Here is a 21,741-nt window from a genome sequence, read left to right on the forward strand (position 1 = left end):
GTACTGACACCTGAGGCAGTCAGGAAAGACACCCTGAAGGAGGTGGCATATTAGCTAAACCCTGAAGGAGGTGGCACATTAGCTAAACCCAAGAGAAGGATTATAAGAGGTGGAGGTGAGGAAAGAATGAATACCAGGCATGGAGGTTGCTTGTGCAAAGGTACAGACTTGAGTGCTAAAGAATGAGTTTGAAGAATAGCTACTGATCTGATTTCTCTGGAACACAGTGTTTGAATGGGATTAATGTGAAATAAGGCTGAAAAGATATCCTGGAACCAGATTTCGGAAGGTCTTAAATGTTAGGCTGAGAAGTTTACGTTTTATCCTAGAGGATATAGGAAGCCACTGAAGGCTTTCAAGTGGGGAAGGGATGTGGTGACATTAGCAGATATGTGGCTTAGAAACCTCATAAGGTTTAAAACCTGAAGGTACCTTAAAGGTCCCTCTAATCCTCTGAAATCCTGTTCTATTGTCAACACTGTGCTTTGTATCAGATCTCTCCTTCACCCTTCCCCAACCTCTCTCTCCTACACTGGGCGCATTCTCTTTCTTTTTGAAGCTCCCTTTTATGTGCCATATTTCACAGACAAAGAAACTGAGGAAGAGGGGTTAAGTAACAAAATCAAAGTATACTCCAGGAATGCCAGAGGAAGGAGACATTTAAATAAATAAAGTATAGAGTCTTTCTTTCCACCCTTGTTCTTCTAATGCAGCTGAGCTGAGGATATAGCCTCAAATAATATTTCTTGTAAGCCTGGCACAGCTGGTACTTTATGATCAATATTTGCTAGTGGGATCATCTTTATGAGACATTTTGTGCTATGGGAATGTAAGTGGTTATTTTCTCTTTACGCAAAAAGGCAGTTGTTTCTATTCGGTGAGCTGTAGCCAAAGGCTGTGTCGACACAAAATTATGTTTTGAACTAACAGCCATCTTCAACTGCAATCCCAAAAATTCAGGCCCAAAAAGAGATCCTTTGAGGCTTGAATTATCTAAATTGTTCAAGCTTTGCTAGCATAGTGGAAAGCGCATTGGACATGAAATCAGGAGGTGAGGGTTTGTCTACAAGGTCTGACAGTGACTAGCTGTGTTTTAATAAGTTACAATAACACTCTAAGCCTCGATTTCTTCGATTGCAAATTAATAATAAACTGTATGGGATTGTCCTGAGAGATATCCTGTGTAAACTTTCAATCACTGTAGAAAACTATAATTAATAATGTATTATTAACAATAATATTGCTAGTAACAAGTCCCTGTGTTGATTTTGTAGTGTAAGCACCATCAACATACTCCATCTGAAGCACTTCATTTTATCATGGGGGAAATTTAACTAATAAATAAAATGAGGCCATTTCTCCAAGCATGATATCTTTTATTAATAGTGGCATTCAATCTATTAATAAAGGATACGTCAATGGTGTGCCTTCATTTGTACCAAAGACCCAGAGAGAGAGCTAGCAGGGTCTTTTATCCCTACGATGTGTCTTCCTTCTCATTGGCCTGATGGTACATCATTGGGACCTGCCCTGGCAAATCCAACTGGCGAACATTTTAATGAGGAGGTAGGCTAGGAATTTTCAACTCCACCCTATTACTTCATTTTTGGAAGGGGGGAAAGACAGCTGAGAAAAGTGAGCTGGCCCTCAGATGCAGCTGATTAAGCTCCTCTCTGACTCATAAGGAATACAAGTTGCTTGCAATCTTAACCAGAAAAAGATAAACCATCTCAATCATGTTTTCACTCATTCTCTCCTTTGTAGACCAGATTACCCCAAACTTTAATGAAAGGAGCAAGGACAAAGCTCATTCTCCCTGGGGGAAGTTCTAACTCAAACTGAGTCCTATTTATAGAGGAAACAGAAGCCAGGGTCCCATTTAGTTCGGGCTCAGTACAAACTAGTTAACGAACAGATGCCTTGGGTGCTAGGAGAGATCACATTACTCAGTCAGCCCCTTCAGAGACTACCCAGCCTTTTCAGGAGTGGGTCCTTGACAAAAATAGGATGAAAAAGAATGAATCACAAATAACTGGTTATTAATATAATGGTATAATATTAATTTCCCTCAACCACATTGAGGATATCACTTTTTTGGTCTACTTTCAATAGATATTTTCTTCAGTTAAAATCCATCTGTATAATATCTCATGCAGAATGTGCAGCTGGTCTGTCTCAATGATATGTGAACCATCAACAAATGTAATTGTGGATACCATCCACTGGATGGTTTTTCAAGTCCGGGATTGACTCGTCTAGGGGGCAGATGGAGTATAATTTTGTTGATATCACTGAGACTATATGCAATTAGATTGAATTGCCATGTAAATAATTTGGAAAATATAGTAAAATGTACTATTGACACTAGCAGTGGTGTTGTTACTTTCATTGTGTGCATTTCCTCAGTGTCTTCTAATTGCATGGACTCAAAATATAGCTTTGTGAAATTTAGGTGAACAAAGACTATAATAAGAATAATAGCTAGCACTTCGGTGGCATTTTAAAGTTTGTGAAGAACATAATAAAAATCATCTCATTTTATCCCCATAGCAACCTTACAAGGTAGATATTATTATTATTTCTCTTTTACTGATGAGGAAACTGAGGCAGTCAGCAATTAAGTGATTTTGCACAGGGTTACATAGCTAGTAAAGGTTGGAGACTAGATTTGAACTCAGGTCTCTCAGGCAACTAGGTAGCACAGTGTATAGAGTGCTGGGCCTAAAGTCAAAAAGACTCATTTTCCTGAGTTCAAATCCAGCCTCAGATTTTAGCTGTGTGAACCTGGGCAAGTCACTTAACCCTGTTTGCCTCAGTTTCCTCAGCTGGAGAATGAGCCGGAGGAAGAAATGGCAAACCACTTCAGCATCGTTGCCAAAAAAAACTCCAAATAGGGTCATGGAGAGTGAGACACAATTGAAACAACTGAACAAAAAGAAAAAAAGAATTTCCTGGCTCCAGGCCAGCGCTCTAGTCACAGTATCACCTAGCTGCTTATAAAAAGAAAGCCATAAAACCATGACTCTACAGCTAACAATTAGATCAGGACAAAAATCTATCTAGTTATCTTTTTTTGGAGTTTGAGGGAATTCAATTTAAACATTTCATGGAATTATAGAATTTGAAAGGGGCTTCAGAGATCATTTAATCCAATGTATTCATTTTACTGATGGGGAAAATGAGGCTTAGGAAAGTAAAGGGACTCAAGATCACACAGGCAAGTGGTGACAGAGCCAAGACTAGAAACCAGGTGTCCTGGCTCCCAGCTCCAGGCTCTTTCCTTCCCATAGTACTTCCTGTCTGAGCTCTCAACATGTGAACCAAGTTCAGTTCTCAGAACTGTATTAAACCACGAGCGAATTCAAATTTCACATTTATAAACACCTACTATGTGCCAGGTGCTGGGGATACAAAAACAATGTAAGAGTCCCTCCTCTTAAGTAACTGGAGCAGGGCTGGGAAATTCAACATGTACCACCATAAATAAACACAAAATAAATTTGAAAGAGAGAATACCAATAATTAGCTGGAGTTGAGAAAGTCCTAGTACAGAAGTGGAAACTGACCTATGCTTTGAAGGAAGCAAGGGATTTTATGGGGCAGAAAGGAGAAGGGGATGCATTCCGGACATGGGGAAACCACTCTTTCAAAGAACTATAGGCAGGAAATAAATTATGAGCTATATTAAATTTGGTCATCTGACAAATTGAAGTCTTCTTTTATTATCAGAGATATATAGCTTTCTAATTAAAGATATATACCTTTCTAATTAAAAAAAAATTTATACTGTGAATATTATCCCAAACTCTAGTAGTAGATGAAAGAACAAAGGAGAGAAAAGTGGAATGGAAAAAAACTTCATCTAAGTATTTTTTTTCCTGAGAAATTAATAGCACCAGCTCTGGAATCAGAATTCTGGGTTCAAATCATACCCCTGACATTTACTACCTGTATAACTGACTTTAGGCAAATCACTTAACTTCTCTGATTCTCAGTTTCCTCATCTGCAAAATGAGGGAGTTGGGCTAGGTAGTATTTATCATTCCCCCTTCAAGATACTTTGAGAACTGATCTTTTAGTACCCTCAGAATTATGTCACTTCTAGCAAAGACTCCCCTGAATATACTTGTTCTATCCAGCTGTTTTTACCATGTTTATTCTTTTTGGTGCCATTTCCACTTCCTCCATAAGCACATCCAAGATGGTGGCATGTGGTGGCTCCAATGTCCTCAATGGTAAAAAGTTTGTTATAAAAATCTTTTTAAGTCATCTATTTCTTGTCCATCTTCCAGTTTTTCTCTTAAATGCCCCGGAATACCTTGTTTAGTGCCATCTCATGCAAAGCTTTCTTTAGACTATTTTTTTTTCCTTTCTACTTCTTATTACTTAATAAGGCAATACTACTCTTTCTCCATAAGATTTTACAAATGAGTTTACCATCTACATCTGTCTTGTCCTTGGCTTCCAAATCTTTCTACTTGACAACTCAGTCAAATGTTTGCTCACTAATACGGTTTTTAGGATACCTTGGTGTCCTATTATGGTAATTTATTCACATTAGTAAAAATTCTACATGAAATTATTATAAGTAATATTGCTTAAGTGAGAGCTGTTTAAATTACATGCAATATTTTTCTCATTTTTAGTCTCATAACTGTATTAATTTTTATCTTGGTTCTAAATTGTTGGTCTGTTTGTAGACATACAGTTGATTTAAGAATTATTCCCATATGAGTTTATTTCCTGTCTATTAAAATATAATCAATTTCTTTTTTTGTGACATTATTTAAGATGGCCAGCCTCTTCCAATTCTTCTTTTCAAAAAGCATTAGTGATATATGGATATGAGGCTTCTGTAAAGCCTCTTTCCTTTCTTATTCAATGATATTTTCCAATATGTTTTTCCCCACCCTCACTTAGTTACAGCTTTGCATTGAAGTCACCAAGTATCAAAGCATATGTCAACTTAATTTGGAGAGTCTTATCTTCATCGGATCTCTCTCTCTGATTCTCTGTCTCTCAATAACAAAGACAACAATAATAATTTTTATTATTATATTGAGTTAGTAGTAGGCCCCACATGTAGTAAAGAACACAGCCAGTACACATACCTAGGGGTCTGTCTCCAAATCCAGTGTTCTTTCTATTATTCTCAGTCTCTCTCTCTCTTCATCTCTCTTTTCCTCTGTCTCTTCCCTTCTCTCTCTCTCTCTGTCTCGGTCTCTGTCTTTTTCTCTCTGGGGTATGTGTGTATGTGTGTCTAAGGTACTGATGCATGAGCTGCAATGATTTTCATGGTGGTCTTCTTCCAAACATTTTTCATGAGCTCTCTAATATGAGATGAATAAACATCTCATGAAATGATTTTCTCATTGCCTTAGGGTGCACAATAAAACTTACTGCCCATTCCTATGTTTGCTTCTCCAAAGAGAATCTATGAGTCATTCTTCCATTTAACTGCAACTTCCTTTTGTCTTCTGGTTTTGTTTATAGAAAGAATGTCACGATTTAGGTCCTCCAGTCGTGTAACTACTTGTTGGTCATTAGACAAGAATCTCACATACAGAGTACCATCAACTAAGTGAATATTTAGAGACTGTCTAAAATCTGGTTCTCAGTACCCTCTTCTGTCCCCTTTTCTGCCACTCTGACACAATCGAGGCAGACATAAAAAAAGAAGGAGGGGGCAGTGCTACAAAGGAGTAAAGTTTCTTTTGCATTTTTCTTTGATTCCTGTATTGCAATCTATTTTCTTCATATTAGATTTTTAAAAAATGAACAATGCTAAACACTCAAGAGACAAATAAGTAAAAAGTCAAACACAAACAGGAATGTAACTCCCAAGAACAATTGTCTGTTTTTAAACGTATCTAGCAAAGTCTCTATCAATGTACCCTCTGTGGCATATTTCATTCCAAATAACACCTAGAAATTTATCCTCTTCCTTCATACACAAAGACAAATATACATCATCATGCTGCAGTTCTAAATAATTTTGTATCAAAGAGACCTAGCCCCAAAGTCTACCTTATTCTTCCTTTGACATATTTGTTGATGGTTAAATACATATTTAGTGGCTGAAAAATGCCAGACATCCACTACCTCGGGAAACTAAATCACAAGCAATGGGGACTAAGAAAAGGAATGACTAACCAGTCTTTTTTTTTTTTTTTTTAAGGAACTGAGCTATGGAAGATGTTCACACACACACATGTATGTATTATATATATATATATATACATATATGTTTGTATATGTATATATATCAGGTTATAGACATGTTTCTCTTCAGATATGGAAATAGCATAAATGAGAGATCATCCATTGAAAACATTCCCACATAATACCTCCCCTCATTAGCATTTACATTTTTAAATGCCTTACATACTGTTCAAGATTTTATTTACACAATCAACTTTTTTTTGTTATTTTCTTAGTTAATATGTGTTCCATTGTTTCAGAAGATAGGACTCTTTAAGTGTTCATATCACAAGGTACTTGTAGTAGAGTGGAAAGAATACTGGATTTGCAGTCAGAACCCTGGGTTTGAATACTAACTCTACTCTTTACTAGCTGTGGAGTCCTGAGTAACTCACTAATAATAATAATTATTATTATTATTATCATTATTATTCTATAGAACTTTAAATTTTGCAAGTGCTTTATATATTTATCTCATTTAACCCTACAACAACCCTGTGAGATAGGTGCGGTTTTTATCCCCGGACACTGACAGAGGCTAAGTGACTTGCTCAGAGTCACACCCCTAGTAAGTATCTGAGGCAGGATTCTAACTCGGGTCTTCTAGACTCCAAGTCCAATACTCAATCTAATATGTCACCTTTCCTGACAAAATCAGGATATTTGAACTGTTGTGCAGGAAGATATACATCAAGTGCAATGCCCCCTACTGGCAAATGTATGAGAGGACAGCCCGGCATAATAGAAAGATGGAGGCCTCAGAGATAGAGAATCTATGTTCAAGGCTCAAGCTCTGCTGATTACTAGCTGTGTGGCCTTGGGCTAGGCATTTAACTTCTCTCAATCTCATTTTCTTCATCTGTAAAATGAAGGTGTTGGACTAAATGACTTAATAAGTTTCCTTCCCTATGTCATGGATAAAAATTGCAAAGAACAGACAAGGATGGATGTATTTCAATCTATTCCACTCAATCTGCATTGATAAAATCATGGATCCATTTGAGAACTGGTTATGAGGTTTTCATACATTTCATAAATCCCTTGAAATATTGCTCAAACCTCAGTAAGGTTACTACAGTAACCATGTGCCCATAGTATTTAGAAGGAAGCTTTCAGTTGAACCCATTGGCTATAGTCCTGCCTCATGATAGCCCAAGCAGGGAACCTTATAAGTAGAGGTACCACCAACCAATTATGCCCCCCTAAGAAAGATTTCTTATATGTGTGTAGCCAGAAAAGGAGGGACAAAGGTGAAAAATAAAGTGATACCCTCAATTAACATACCATCAGGAAAATAATCTGTTGTATAATAGAAAAGCTTTCTCTATCATACATGATTTCACAATAAAACAGCAACATTGGAACAAATAAAAGGTTTGTTTGTTTTAATTTACTCATAAGTATTGAGCATGACTGGTTTTATTTATTAACAAGACAGAAAATACTTTGAAGGTAGCTTCTATTTGTCTTTGGTAAATAGTGCTGACCGTGGACAAAACTATAAAGCTCTGAAGCTTATCTTCAAAGTTTACTGACATTTTCTTTGCCGTTCCCTCCCCCACTCCATTCCTTCCACTGCTTCAAGCCCTCAGTGGCTATAGCTTTGTCATGGCTCCTCCATCCCCATCAAAAGAGTAGGATTTGATTTAATTTACATTTGTTGATTGATTGACTGATAACATTTTAGTGTGAATGAATATCAAATATCCGTCCTTGGGTAAATTTAACCAACATTTCCCACTAGAAGGAACTGGTAATATTTAGTTTGGAGAAAAGAAGATTGTCTATGTGCCCTCCCTCTCTTATATCTATCATTAAATATTTGAAGAACTATTCAAAGGAAGAAGGATTCGACTTATTCTATTTAAGCCTAAAGATGGGGAATAAAACTAATGGCTCTAAGTTACACAGAAACAGATTTTGACTTAAGGTAATAAACTTCTAACAATTAGGTCTCTCCAAAAGTCAAGACAGAAACCTATTCCAATGTCTGAACCCTTTGTTGGAGATGTTACGTAATTAATGCAAGCTTCAGGTAAGGGCTAGACTAGATTACTTCTAAGTACTTCTAAGGTCCCTTTCAACTCTTCTTGAATTTTTGCAATTTAAGTCTCATCTCTAATTATGGAATGAAAGGCATCAATTCTAGTTCAAGGAGTTTCAGGTACCAGCAAGTGAAGAGACAACTTGGCATAGTGGATAAAAAGTAGGATAGGCCTGGAGTCACGAACACCACAGGTTTGAATTGCACCTCAGACACTTGCTAGTAAATCATGTGACTTCTCTGAACCTCAATTTCCCATCTGTAAAATGGGTATCATAACAGCACATGCCTCTTAGGTCTATCATGAGGAGGAAATTAGATAATCCATGTAAAGAACTTTGTAAACATTGAAGAGTGATCTAAATATGAGCTAAAGAAAGATATGTGGTTGGCAGATGGTCAAATACATATTTAATGAATGACATGTATATTCCAGAGCCCAGTTCCTAAAAATATAAATATATTTTGACCATTTAAACTCAAACCAAGGTTTGACTTATACTAAGGCAGGCAAACCTGATTTAGTACTTTTAGGATATTCCCACACTGAAATGTCTTGGCTTTTTTTTTTTTAAGGATGTTGGAGGCAGGGGCAAGATGTCACTTATATCATCTTTCCACCTCCACACACTTCAGATCCCATCTGAGCATTGGTCCCCTGGTAAGCCCCCTCCCTCTGAGCCTTCTCTTTCCTCTTTGGTCCTGTTTGATCACCAGTTGGGCTACTTTGCCCACTTCTCCTAAAACTATACACTCTATCCCCTTCCTTTTACCTCACAATCTCCACATTCAAGTTGTACCTTTTCTGATATCATTTTGGTTAGTAGCTAGTGATAATTTTCTATGATAGCCCCTCCTCATCTGACATCTTGAAACCCTTCTATTACTCCTACAGTATTCTTAACATTGTTAAGAATGTTAATTGTTATTTATTTCTTATTTTGACAATTAGATTTCTTATTTTTATAAATAGATTGCTTCACTTACTCAGACTTCAGTACATCCACATGAATCCAAAGAAGTTGATCAATGTTCAGTGAGAAAGTCATTGTAAACTAGTTATATTGTAAAACAAAAACAGATGATTTACTGATTTCTTGCCCCCTTCTACTTTTTAATCCACTTTTCCATCAATTTTTGGGGGGAGGGTGGTTCATATAGACCCAATCTCAAAGAACCCAGAAAACCCAAGAAAGCATGAGTGCTAGCCATTTGGTAAAGATCTGGAAAAATAATCTTGGATTTCATCAAGCTCTTGATGGTCTCTGAGCAAGATCAATACTAAATGCATGAAATCTCACCTTCGTGTGAGCTGAGCTCTTAATTATGGGCCCCTCATTCAATTTTATTTCAATCAGCAAGTAGTTATTAAGATCCTACTATGTGCTAGACACCATGTTAGGCCCCACAGACACAAAGATTTACTGACCTCTACTAACTTACTTTCTGTTGTGCCAACAGACACAGATTTTTAAAAATACAAAATGCAGATAATGTCAATGCAAGGTAATTTTGGGGTGGAGGGAGAGTGCCAATAAGCTAGGGAAGGGAATCAGGAAAGGCCTTGTGCTGGTGATGACGTGGGAACTGAACTTAGAAGGGGGCTAGGAATTCTAAAAGAGAGAAGGAGAACCTTCCAAGCATGGGGTACATACAGTCTGTGCAAAGGTAGGGAAGGAGGAGATGGAATGTTATATATGGAGAAGAGAAATGTAGGTCAATTTAGCTAGAACAGCATTGGCATGGGGGAAGGGGGAGGGTAATGTGAAATCAGACTAGAAAGATAGGTTGGAACAAGATTATGAAGGGCATTAAATGCCAAGCAGAAGACTATGTATTTTATTTTAGAAGCATTGCGAGGCTACTTAAACTTCTTTAGTAAGGAATAATTAAAAATATGCAACAATGAAATTGAATTCATGGAATTAAGAAAAACGGGTCATGTTTAATTTTTTATAACAGATTGTGTGAGTTACCAATTAAGTATCAACAAAGACAGCAAATGGACATCCTAAAGAGAATAATAAAAGTAGTTTCTCACTCATCTCTAATTAATTACATAAAAAGTTTTTAAAGACTACAAAATGTTTTTCTTCCCTTTTTAGAGCACATTTGTAATTTAAAAAACAAAAACAAGTCAACAGTTCCCAAAAGTAACTGCAGATTGTGCAACGATCCTAAGATGAGAGGAGGTAGGTGGGATGGATCAGGTAATCAACAATAAATTAAGAAAATCAATAAAGTAAAATTCAAGGATAATCAGGATGCCATTGTTCAATGCTGATGGTACAAGGTATGTCGATGGAAGGAAGCTTCTTTAATACGCCCCAAAGCTTATGTTTGGTATTATGACTCCAAATGGTGCAATAGCTTCTATGGCTCACTATATGACTTGGTGATTGGTGATACCTGGGGTAGAGTTGTAAAGGACATGGTATGCTTTCATAAAGGGAAGAGGACCCAAGATAAGCTGAGTGAAGATAGAAGGAAACACTAAAATCAAGATAAGGAGAGAGACTGTGCATATAGGGGTCTCAAACAGTAGATTCAGAATCAAAGAAAGGGATTACTCAGGATTTTTATTAACTGAGTCTTGGGGACATCAATTGAAAGGAGTATGGCTTTAAACTGAGATTGTGAGGCTTTAATCTATCGCCAAGAAAGGAAAGGGCCTGTTTAGTTTCTCCATTGAGAAACTGAGACAAAGGAAGTGTAAATTGGGCCTGGCTTTGGACTTAGGATTTATTAAACTTCTATGATGTGCCAAGCCCTGTGCTAGGCTGGAGACATAAATACAAAAGTGAAATAATCTTTGTACTTAAAGAGCTTATAATCCAGCTGGGGGAGATAATGTATATAAATTGGTACATAGAAAATTGACCAAAAAAATGCGAAGTAATTTTGGGTGCCGTTGAGGGGTAGGGGGAAGGATAGAGAGGAGCTTCTTTTAGAAAGCTGAGCCTGGAAGGAAATTAGAGACTCTAAGAGGCAGAGCTGAGAAAGGAGTACATTCCAGGTATGGAGAATTGGCAATCAATAAATATTTCAATCAATCAATCAATAAACATTTTTTAAACTCCTCCTATGTGCTAGGCACTGTGTTAAGCACAAATGAATGGAGACAGAGATTGGAGTGTTGTGTATGAGGAACAGTGAGAAGGCCAGTTTGGCTGGATTTTATTGTGAAGTGGGCTAATGTAAAATAAGGCTGAAAAAGTAGGTTGTTACCAGGTCGTGAGAAGCTTTAAATGCCAGAGGAGTTTTTATTTAATCTTTGAAGTCATAAGGAGTCACTGGAATTCTTTGAGTAGGAGAATGACATCATAAGATCTATGCTTTTAGGAATATCACCTTGGTAGCTGTGAATTGCAGATGAACTAAACTGGGGGTGATACCCGAGGCAAGGAAAACAATTATCTTACTACTTCAATAGTCCAAAAAAGAGGTGAAGCGGGACTATATTGAGATAGTAGTTATGTGAGAGAGAGAAGGGAACTTATTTGAGAGAGTCTGTATAGGTAGAAAAAGAGAGATTTGGGCTATCAATCAGGCATGGGTGAGAGTGAGGAGTCAGGGGTTACAAACCTGGATGACTAGAGGAAAGGGAAATGGGAAAGTTCAGAAGTTAGGAGAGTTTGGAGGGAGAGATAATGAGTTCTGTTTTGGATAGGTTGAGTCTGAGATTCCTATGAGATGTCTAGTTCAAAAATGTTGAAGGGCAGTGGAAGAAAAAGAAAAAGGAAAAAAGTTCAGGGTAGCACCACTGTCATTGGGGTGGGAAAGAAGGAAGGAGGTGAGAGAAATGATTATTTTTGTCTTCTATTAATAACCAATTAATGTCTGGGGATCCATGGTTTTTTCCCTTTCTATTTCCTAGTTCTCTACTAGGTCAAAGCAGCTTCTGAAGGACAGAGCTGATAAGGAGATTGGGTTAACAATTTCCACAGTCTTAGTCCAGGCCCCACTCAACTGGGACATAAGTAGCTTCAGTGAAGGAAGATCCTTTTGTCTACACTGCCCCAGGCAGGGTGGTCTGGGTAGAGACGAGTAAGAGTAACCTAATCAAAGTCACTTCCTCATTAGAATAAGCCCACCTATGATTATAATATTCATTCTCTCATTTATTGTTAACCAATCAGAGTTGACTTCTGCCTGTCAAGAACTCTTCCAAGGGTATTTAAATTCTCAGTGGACCCCCAAAGTTCATTTTTGGCTTATGAGAGAAAGTCAATGACCATCATTTCATTAATTATTTGCTAGCTATAATGAATAAATTGATATTAATTATCCAGAATCTATGTCTCTCAGACTTTTCATTCATCACAGAGGAAAGGAAGGAAACAATTGTTAAGTGCCTACCACATGCCAGGCACTGTGCTAAACACTTTACAAATATTATCTCATTTGGTCCTCACAATAACCCTAGGATCTAAATGCTTTATTATCCCTATTTTACAGTTGAGGAAACTGAGGCAGACAAAGGTTAAGTAATTTTGCCGAGGGTCACACAGCTAATAAATATCTGGGGTCACATTTGAACTCAAGTCTTCCTGACTCCAGGCCCAGTGCTCTATCCACTGTGCCACCCCTAGGTGCCTCTATGGGATCAGAGGGCAAAGCATGAAGAATACAAGACCACACTATTACACAGAGCACCATGCTAGGTGCTAGAGAGAGATTCAAAGTTTAAATAAGAAATTGTTCCAGTCCTTAAATAATTGACAGCCTAGGAATGAGAAAACATCAACCTAGATAGCTTCCTCGATATTTAAAGAGTCTGTAATCTCATCCCTGTGGATATTGCTATCACCAACACAGACTGCAATTCCTCTATACCTTGGTAGATAATCTTTGAGAGTGTCTGTGATCAAAAAATGTATCACTGCAGCAGACTGGTGATGAGACTCTGAATTTAGGTTGGTTGGTCCTATAGCCTATCACTAGGCCTTTTCTTGAAACCTTTCTAGGTTGGAATTATCTGTCAAGGCCTGAGTTTTGCTGACATAGCTTTTAAGACTTTGGGAGAACTCTATGCCACCCTGAGGCACTACAGTATGATTTTGGTGGATTTATCATCTAGTGGGGGACAAAATACCATAACACCAATCCAGAAGGCTATCATCTACAATGAGACAGAAGCACATTGGGAAGTTACAAAGCAAAATGGCATGTAAGATCTGAGTGGGGAAAAGTCACCCCCAACTGGAGGCATAATTGAGGGTTCCCTGGAAGAGGTACCATTTGCCTTTGGCTTTAGAGCCAAATTTAATAGGTAAAAAAGAAGACTGAGGTCAGTCTAAGTATAGGGATCAGTGTCAGTAAAGGGAGAGTAGGTAGATAGAAAAGAAAGGACAATTAAAACTTAGGATACAAGAACAAGTTTGCAGGCAGATAGTAAGGTATTAATGGCAAGGGAAACATTGAAGACACATGCAGCAGAAGGATGGAACAAGTCCTGAAGAAAGCTGAAGGAATGGGAGGATGTAGTAGTTAGAGGAACTAGTCTTTGGGAGTAAGTAGGTATATCTCTTCTTTGGTACCTGGAGGAAAGGAAGGGCAATGATGCTGAGAAGGCTTAAGGAACAAAAAAGAACTAAGGGGAATTCACAATGAATCCTCTCGATTTAAGTAGTAAAGTAGTTTACGTAATCAGCCCTAAGTAGAGCTATGCAGCAAAAGGAGAAAAGAAAATGTTTGGTATAGTTACCTTGGGGAATGAGATAAGGAATAGCTACAGACACTGTAGAAAGACTCCCACAAGGAAGCACAACTAAGCTGATTTATCATTGACTTAAGGTGAGTGAAATCCATTTAATTTCATTACTTTCTCCTGTAAGACTCAGCAGCCCTAGAATTAGAGTAGAGAAATTAAATGATGGGAGTTACCCAGAGACTAGAATTTACAAGTGGAGATCAGAGGGGTAAGATATTCTAGGACAGAAGCTAGTGAAACATTGAAGTTTCATGGCCTTCAAGCTAAGTATGTATATAAATGAAACCAATGGAAGTCAGGAAGATAGACTGGGAAGACAGGGACAGGTCAATGGACTGAAGATCCCAATAAAGGTGAAATATAACTTAGATCTTGGAGGTAACACAATTTTGAGAGAGTCAAGTCTAAGTTATGACTATTTTGGTGTGTGGCTGAAATATGGTAGTGAAATGGAGGTCTTCGAAATTAAAAAGGTTGAGGAATTATGTGGTCACTTTGTCAGGGGGCTGTCAAAATGATTTGAAATTGCTAAGGTTGATAGCTTAGAATGGAGTAGAGAATACTGTAAACCAGGCATTAAAGTTACCATCAAATTAAGAGGATGATCTGGAGGTTGGTAGATGACAATCACAATGATGAGGAGGAGGGTAGCATAAACAGGGAGGACAGGTCATTGAAAGATAATGGTAGAAAAGAGATCTAGAAAACAAAATAGGAAACAAGAAGTGTGCCCAACACCCCTTGTGATCTTTGGAGTCATCCAGAATAGGAGAAGGGATGGCCACATGGATGTAATGGGGGTGATCAAATGGGACAGCCATAAAAGTAAAGAGGTATAAAGAATATTTGTTGAAAAGTTCAAAGATGTACAGGAATTTGTTAACATTAAAGTGGAAGTTCCAAATACAATAAGAGAGTAGGCTTAGTGATAGGTAAACATGGTTGGAATGGTAATAGGGAGGAAAAAGGGTAATATAAAAATAGTAGCGAGTGGTAAGGAAGACGTATGATGGGCTAGCCCATAGTTGTATGTGCATAACTGAGATTAGGAAGTCAGTACAGCAGGAGGCTGTAGTGTGGCATGCCCCACCTCATGATGGCTAAGTGGTGCAGTGGATAGAGTGCTGGCCCTGGAGTGAAGAGAACTCGATTTTCTGGTTATTAATCCCCTATAGGTATTATCTCCTCATGTTAGAATATAAGGGCAGCTAGGTGGCACAGTGGATAGAATGCCAGGCCTAGAGTCAGGAAGACTCCTCTTTTTGAGATAAAATCAGGCCTCAGATACTTAGATGCTATGTGATCCTGTGCAAGTCCCCTGTTTGCCTCAATTTCCCCATGTGTAAAATGAGTTGGAGAAGGGAATGGTAAACTGGTCCAGTATCTTTGCCAAGAAATCTCCAAATGGGGTCACGAAGAATCAGCTCTAACTAATCAACCAAACAACAACAGATCATTCATCCCAGAGTTCAAAACAAAATTCAACATGGTGGTATTTTGGTATGAATCCATGGAGTTCCTCCTGCGGTATACTTTAACCTTTTCCTTCTCAGTGTCAGGAAATATGCTATGGAAATATATATGCACCTCTATACCTAGGACTTCATTGAGCTGGAGCCCTATTGTAATAAAACTCACTCTTATGATATTAAATCTTATCTTAGCATTGTCTGAGCCACGGTATCTAGCTTACCAACCATTACCCTTTTGTAATATGATTTCATTCTTATGGGTCAGTAGCACAAAACATGATAGAATACCTCTAATCACATTAGAGAATACAAAACCTAGACTGTTTTTCATTTCTGTGTTTTATCTCAGTAGCAAATATAATAACATATTATCCATGCATTTGTGACTGGAACTCTTCTCTGGAAGAAAATTCAAGAGTGCATACAATTGTAAACAATTATAAATGTAAGAGAAAAGTAATTTCATGAAACAGCAGTTTGTAGTTTATTGGGCCATGACTTGCTTGTTAGTTGCAGACCTTTGCTAAAACTAATTATTATGTCTCTTTTCACCTCTCCTCTAATTGCTTAGAAATAAGAGAAGACTAGGTGGCACAGTAGATAGACCACTGGGCTTGGAATCAGGAAGGCTCAACTTCATGAGTTCAAATCTGGCCTGACACTTACTGGTTGTGTGACCCCTGTCACTCAACCCCATTTGCTCATCTGTAAAAAGAGCTGGAGCAGAAAATGGCAAACCATTCTAGTATCTTTCCAAGAAAACCTCAAATGGGGTCACGAAGAGTTGGACGTGACTAAAAATTGACTGACGAAGGGAAGACTTAAAATTGTATTAGAAAACAAAAAAGTCATAAACATATTTAAAAAATAATATTAATGTTCCAATGCATAAATTAAACAAGCAACAATTTGAAGATATTTTCATACTTCAAATTGCAATATAACTTTTTCTCTCTTTGTATTTAAATACTTGAACTAAAAAAATCCAGTGCCTGATGAAAAAAAAATTTGGAAAGGTGTTGAGGCCAGATAATAAACTACATTTCTGTTGTCCAAGGACCATGTTACCCAGCTTTGGAGAAGTTATTTGCAAAATGCTTAATTTTTCTTTCACATTATCACATGAAGACTTCTAAGTCACAGAAAGGTTGCAATCTGTATTAGTGGAGAGAGTTCTCACATCAATCAACTTATTGTTCCTTAATGTACATTTATATCTATAGCCATAGAAATATATGCACACATGTACACACACACACACATACACACACACACATACACACTTGCAACATCCATCTTGCCATATGGAAAGAAGGCATAGAATCATTTCTGAATACTGAATACTTGAAAAGAAGGCTTTTAGGCTGGTATGCTCTGGGTCTGATCTTGCCTCAAAGCAGGATAGTAGATCAAAATATCTCTCATGATTCCAGCTTCATGAGAACTAAGGATATGTCATTTTATTTGGACAATTTTGACTTGACTGGTCATTTCATTTAAAAAAAAAGATACCCCAAAGTTTCCTCATTTTAGCAACTAGCATTTGCAAATATCTTGCAGCAAAAAGCTGTAAATCTGTGGAAGCAAAAGATGAGGTGCCAGTCAGGCTGAAGAGCATGCTCATGTAGAATTCACTAGGGCTTACTTTCCAGCAGTCATTATTCTTTGACCTTTAACATAGGCATGTTCAAGATGGTAGGGAAGACCCAAGAAGGCATTGTCAAGGATATAACTATCACTGACTTTGTGACTCAATGTTATCACTTCACAGCTGTTTGGTATACCCTGTGCCTTAAGGCCTTCAGAAATTTACAGTATAGCCCACTGCCCTGAACTCTAACCAGGATCATCCAAAACACAGTGGAACACAAACACAGACGTAAGAGGACTTCCCAGGGTCACACTGCTCTTTCAAACAAAGGACTCCTGGCTCTCTTACTCTACCTCTAGGCAACAAAGTCAACTGTGCCACATATGGGGCAATTTAGGAGCAGCGGGCCAGAAATCTGACTAGCTCTGCATTTAGAAAGTAGCTAAAGGGAGCTTCAGAAAGGAAGAGAGAGGCAAGTGCTCTCATCAGGGCTACTGGCAACAGCTGCTGCCTTCCTGCCTGGCTTTGATGATTGCTCTAACAATTGCTTCCCACATCTGTTCATGGGCCTTGCACTAAGCACACCAGACATAGACAGGAGTCCCCTTTTCTGTCCACTGTCTCACAATAAAAGGGTAATATCAGAGAGTAGCTGTCTGAGTCTCCCTTTCAGTTAATAACCTTGCTGAAATAGGCGAAACAAGGCAATTCTACATGCACTCACATAAGTGCAATTCTACATACACTCAACTAGTGTTTATACTGAATTGATTGGCTCGTGGAAAAAAATTAATTAGTCAATTTAGCTAAAATGGTCAATTTAATCATCTAACCTAAAACAATAATAATTCTCATTTATGAAGCACTTGATACTTGCCAAAAATGTATTACTCAAAACAGCCCTGCAAGTATATACACCATACATAGAATTCAGTATATGTATATATACATATTTGTGTATATATTACATGTATATATGTACAAATAAATAAATATATATGTTGTGTGTGTGTGTGTGTGTGTGTGTATCCTCTAATTTAAAATTACGACCAGAATTGAGATATTTTGCTTTAGGAACCCAGAAGTTGGTTTTAGCTCTTCTGGATTAGAATGAAGCAGTCTGGATCCAGTATTTGTATACTTATTTATTCATTCATGTACTGACTATCTAGCCTACAGCTTGAATAATAATAACATTGTACTAAGGACTACAGATTTTAAGCTGGAAGAGACTTTAGGGATCCCTCATTTTATAAACGAGGAAACTCTAGACTTGCCTTGACTCTCAGGTCAGTGCCTTTTCTGCTCCATCATGCTGCAGTGGCCAGAATATTGGTGCTGGAGTCACGAAGACCTGAATTCTAATCCAGTCTGACACTAACTGTGTGACCCTAAGCATGTCCCTTAACTTCAGTTTGTGTCAGTTTCCTCATCTGTGAAATGGCTACCATAATGACATCTACTTCCTAGGGTGGTTGTGAGGGCAAAATGAGATATCTGTAAAGTGCTTTGTAAACATTAAAGCACTATGTAAATGCTGTTGTTGTTGTTAATCCACTTCTAGGTTTAAGCATTGCTTCTGACGCTGATGGTACTGTAGCACAAGACTGTCAATACTGTAGATATACCATGTTCCCCTTTTTTCCCCTACCCACCCTACTCTGCAAACAAGGGGCACGGTTCTTGGATTTTATCCCAAAATCCCTAGCTACTGCTAGGAACTCTTTTAGTTCCATGGCCACCAGCGACTTGTCTGCAAAGATTTAGAAGTCTTTTACTTCCCTGCCTCAGTCTCCCTCTTCTCCCTCACCCTTGCCCCATTTAAATTTGGGCTAAGGTAGCAGTCAAAAGCTTGACCCAAGGGCTCTTAAAAACAGGGCAGGCTAAAGGGTAAAACTGTGTTTTCACTATGTCTGATTCTAACCCTGAGGTGGTCAGCTGGGAGAAGGTTGGAGCAAGAAAGGAAGAAGAGTGGGAGTGCTAGGAGAGATTAGTAATGATGATAACAATGGTAATGATAGCTAACATTTATATAGGACTTACTATGTACTAGATTGTGTTAAGTACTTTACAACTATTATCTCATTTGACACAACCCTTGGAGTTATATGCTGTTATTATCCCCATTTTACAGATGACGAAACTGAGGCAAACAGGTTAAGTGCCTTGCCCAGGGTCACAAAGCTAGCAAATATCTGAGGTCACATTTAAACAATCTTCCTGACTCTAGCCCCAGGGTGCCCCCTAGGGACCTTAGGAAGAATGTAAAGAAGGGAAGGTGATGGTGATTCATGAAGCCCTCCAATAAAGAGCCCCTTGCTCACTTAATTACCACCACAGAGTGGGGGCTAGAAATGAACCAGAAATGGTATAGAAATGCTTGTGAAACTTCCAGGCAGCTAAAATGGTTCTAAGGCATCCATTTTGACAATCTTCATTCTTGGTGCCCTGAGTGGGAAGCTGCATCACTACTCCCTAAAAGTCTAAAGACAGCCAGACGGTTATTTTGAATTACTCTAAAGAAGAAAGATTGACAGACATGTGGGAATCTGTCTACATTTTACCAATCTCTCAAGTTTCAATTATTTATATAAATTAAATTATTTAGTATTAAAAAAACAGCCATCAATGATACTACAATCATGTGATTGAAATCAATCTTATAATTGAAGTTATGAATTCCAAGACATTTCTTCAGTTTTAAAAATAAAAGTATAACTAACAGTGGCTAAGTACTAGAATTACTGTATATGTGTGAACATTGGATACTAGTACATAAGAAAATAGTAGTTTTCCATTACTGTTACATTCACTGGTACTCTACATCCTGCAATGATAAAAGCAGCAGTGAATTATCAACACTATTTTAGAATATTAACACCTGTCCTGCAAGGTAGAAAATGGACTTTAAAACTGGAAATACATATTTACATTTCTCTTATCACACAAAAATGCAATTCCCTTTCCAGCCTTAGTGAAATGATGCCTTCATTCATTCAAAATATAACATCTCAATAGGATGTTTTTTTTCTTTAAGGTTCGGGTGTAAAAACAAATGCTCCATTGACATTCAAGTTCTCCTACAAAGAAGTCCACTGTTTGCACAGGACTGTTACCTGCACACCTGCATTGGGATCCTCTGATCTATTCACCTAATTACCTTATAATTTCACTTTAGACTTTAATAATAGGAAACTGACACCAAAGAAAATAGAGCAAGAGTAGCCTATGATACAGCTGGCAATAAGAGATCTGAATGTGTCTGACTCCTAAAGAACCAATTGGAGGTTTTATAATTGTTAAAAAGAAAAAAAAAGGCAATATGAATCCATCAACTACTATTTCAGTATTTCACCTCCAATTCTGGGGAAAGCACCATATGGTTTCATGCTCTCACCCCATCTTTTGTAGGTAAAATCACATCTAAAAAAATCTCTTACATATTTACATCCATCACTTTTTTTTTCCCCAAAGATGGAAAACCGGGTCTGTTAAATATATTGGAGAAGGCAGGGGGCTGTGCGGGCAAAGAAATGAATTGATGAGTCTGTAGAGACTGTTAAGAGAAGTTTACAGATAACAGTCAGAGAGTCTGGGAGATGGGAACGAATGAAATATTGCTGTTTAGGATTAGTGCCATGGCAGGGAGAAATATGAACGGGGTCATGGTCAGCTGAAGGGTGGGAAATGAAGAGACTGGGTGAAACGAGGGCAAGCTGTTTGTAGTCATGAGGCCCGAGGTCAGATGGGAAGGAAAACGACAGGATGAGTGACCGTCAGGGCAGTGAGAATGGGAGCGATGTGTGGCTAAGTAGGTGAGAAGGGACAAGCGAATGGTTTGACAGATAGAGACAAGGAGATGGTCCAAAGGGAGGGAAAGGGAAGTTTGCAATGGAAAAAAGGAGTGTTTTCTCCTTCCATCCCAACTCACCAAAGAGGCTGTTGCTAAACCCGTCCCATGCGCAGCCCACCGTGTCCCAGACCCAGCCGCTCTTTAGGCAGGACACGAAGGTAAAGGTGACTCCAAAGAGGGACACAAGCAGGTCACTGAAACTGATATTCACCAAGAGGAGGTGGGTTGGGGTTCGGAGCCGCTGGAATTTATAGTAAAGGACGAGCACCAGCAAGTTGTTGCACAAACCCAGCAGCCCGATGGTGGCGATCAGCAGCGCTAGCAGCTCGTAAGTCCCGGGACTGAAAAGGGGCGCTGGACGAGGGCTCCCCTCCGGCCCGGGCTCCCCTGCAACCCCAGTGCCTCCGGCTGCGCCTGCTCGGCCACTGCCCCAGAAGCCGCCACCGCCGTCGTCGCTACTGTTGCCTGAGAACATGGCTAGGAAGCGGGCTGCCCCGGAAGCAAGCGCTCAGCGCTCGGTGCTTCCAGCTGCTGCCAGCACCCTGGGCGCGGCTGTGGCTCCAGCTCTGGCTCCGGCTCCCGAGCGCACTGGGGCCATGGCGAGTGAGAGCAGTAGCCGCCGCCGCCGGGGCCGCTCCCACGGGAGGCGCCAATGAGAGTGGGAGAAGAGGCAGGCAACCCGCTCTCCTCTGATTCGGCTCAAGGCAGCCTTCCCTTCCCCCACCTCAGCCTCTATCCATGTGCGTGTGTGTGCGTGTGCGTGTGCGAGTGTGTGTGTGTGTGTGTGTGTGTGTGTGTGTGCTGCGCGTTTGCGCGCGAAGAGGGGACAAAAGGAGGAAAGAGAAAACTGTACATCAAAAACGTGGC

At 38.9% G+C, this 21,741-nt stretch overlaps 1 protein-coding gene across 2 annotated transcripts in view; it reads right to left on the reverse strand.

Annotated features, from left to right (window-relative positions):
- LOC114049673 (opsin-3-like) overlaps positions 1-21,364 on the reverse strand; it is a 51,989-nt gene extending 30,625 nt beyond the window's left edge. Inside the window, exon 1 of one of the 2 annotated variants that reach the window (XM_027870985.1) lies at positions 20,953-21,364. In XM_027870985.1, coding sequence (XP_027726786.1) covers positions 20,953-21,349 — 397 coding nt within the window. In that variant the 5' untranslated portion in view covers positions 21,350-21,364. The remainder of the gene's footprint in view (positions 1-20,952) is intronic. The other variant, XM_027870984.1, reaches the window with a different exon arrangement.
- Positions 21,365-21,741: the final 377 nt, after the last annotated feature.

Source organism: Vombatus ursinus, unplaced genomic scaffold, assembly GCF_900497805.2.
Source record: "Vombatus ursinus unplaced genomic scaffold, bare-nosed wombat genome assembly UNPS02014798.1, whole genome shotgun sequence".
NCBI lineage: Eukaryota > Metazoa > Chordata > Mammalia > Diprotodontia > Vombatidae > Vombatus > Vombatus ursinus.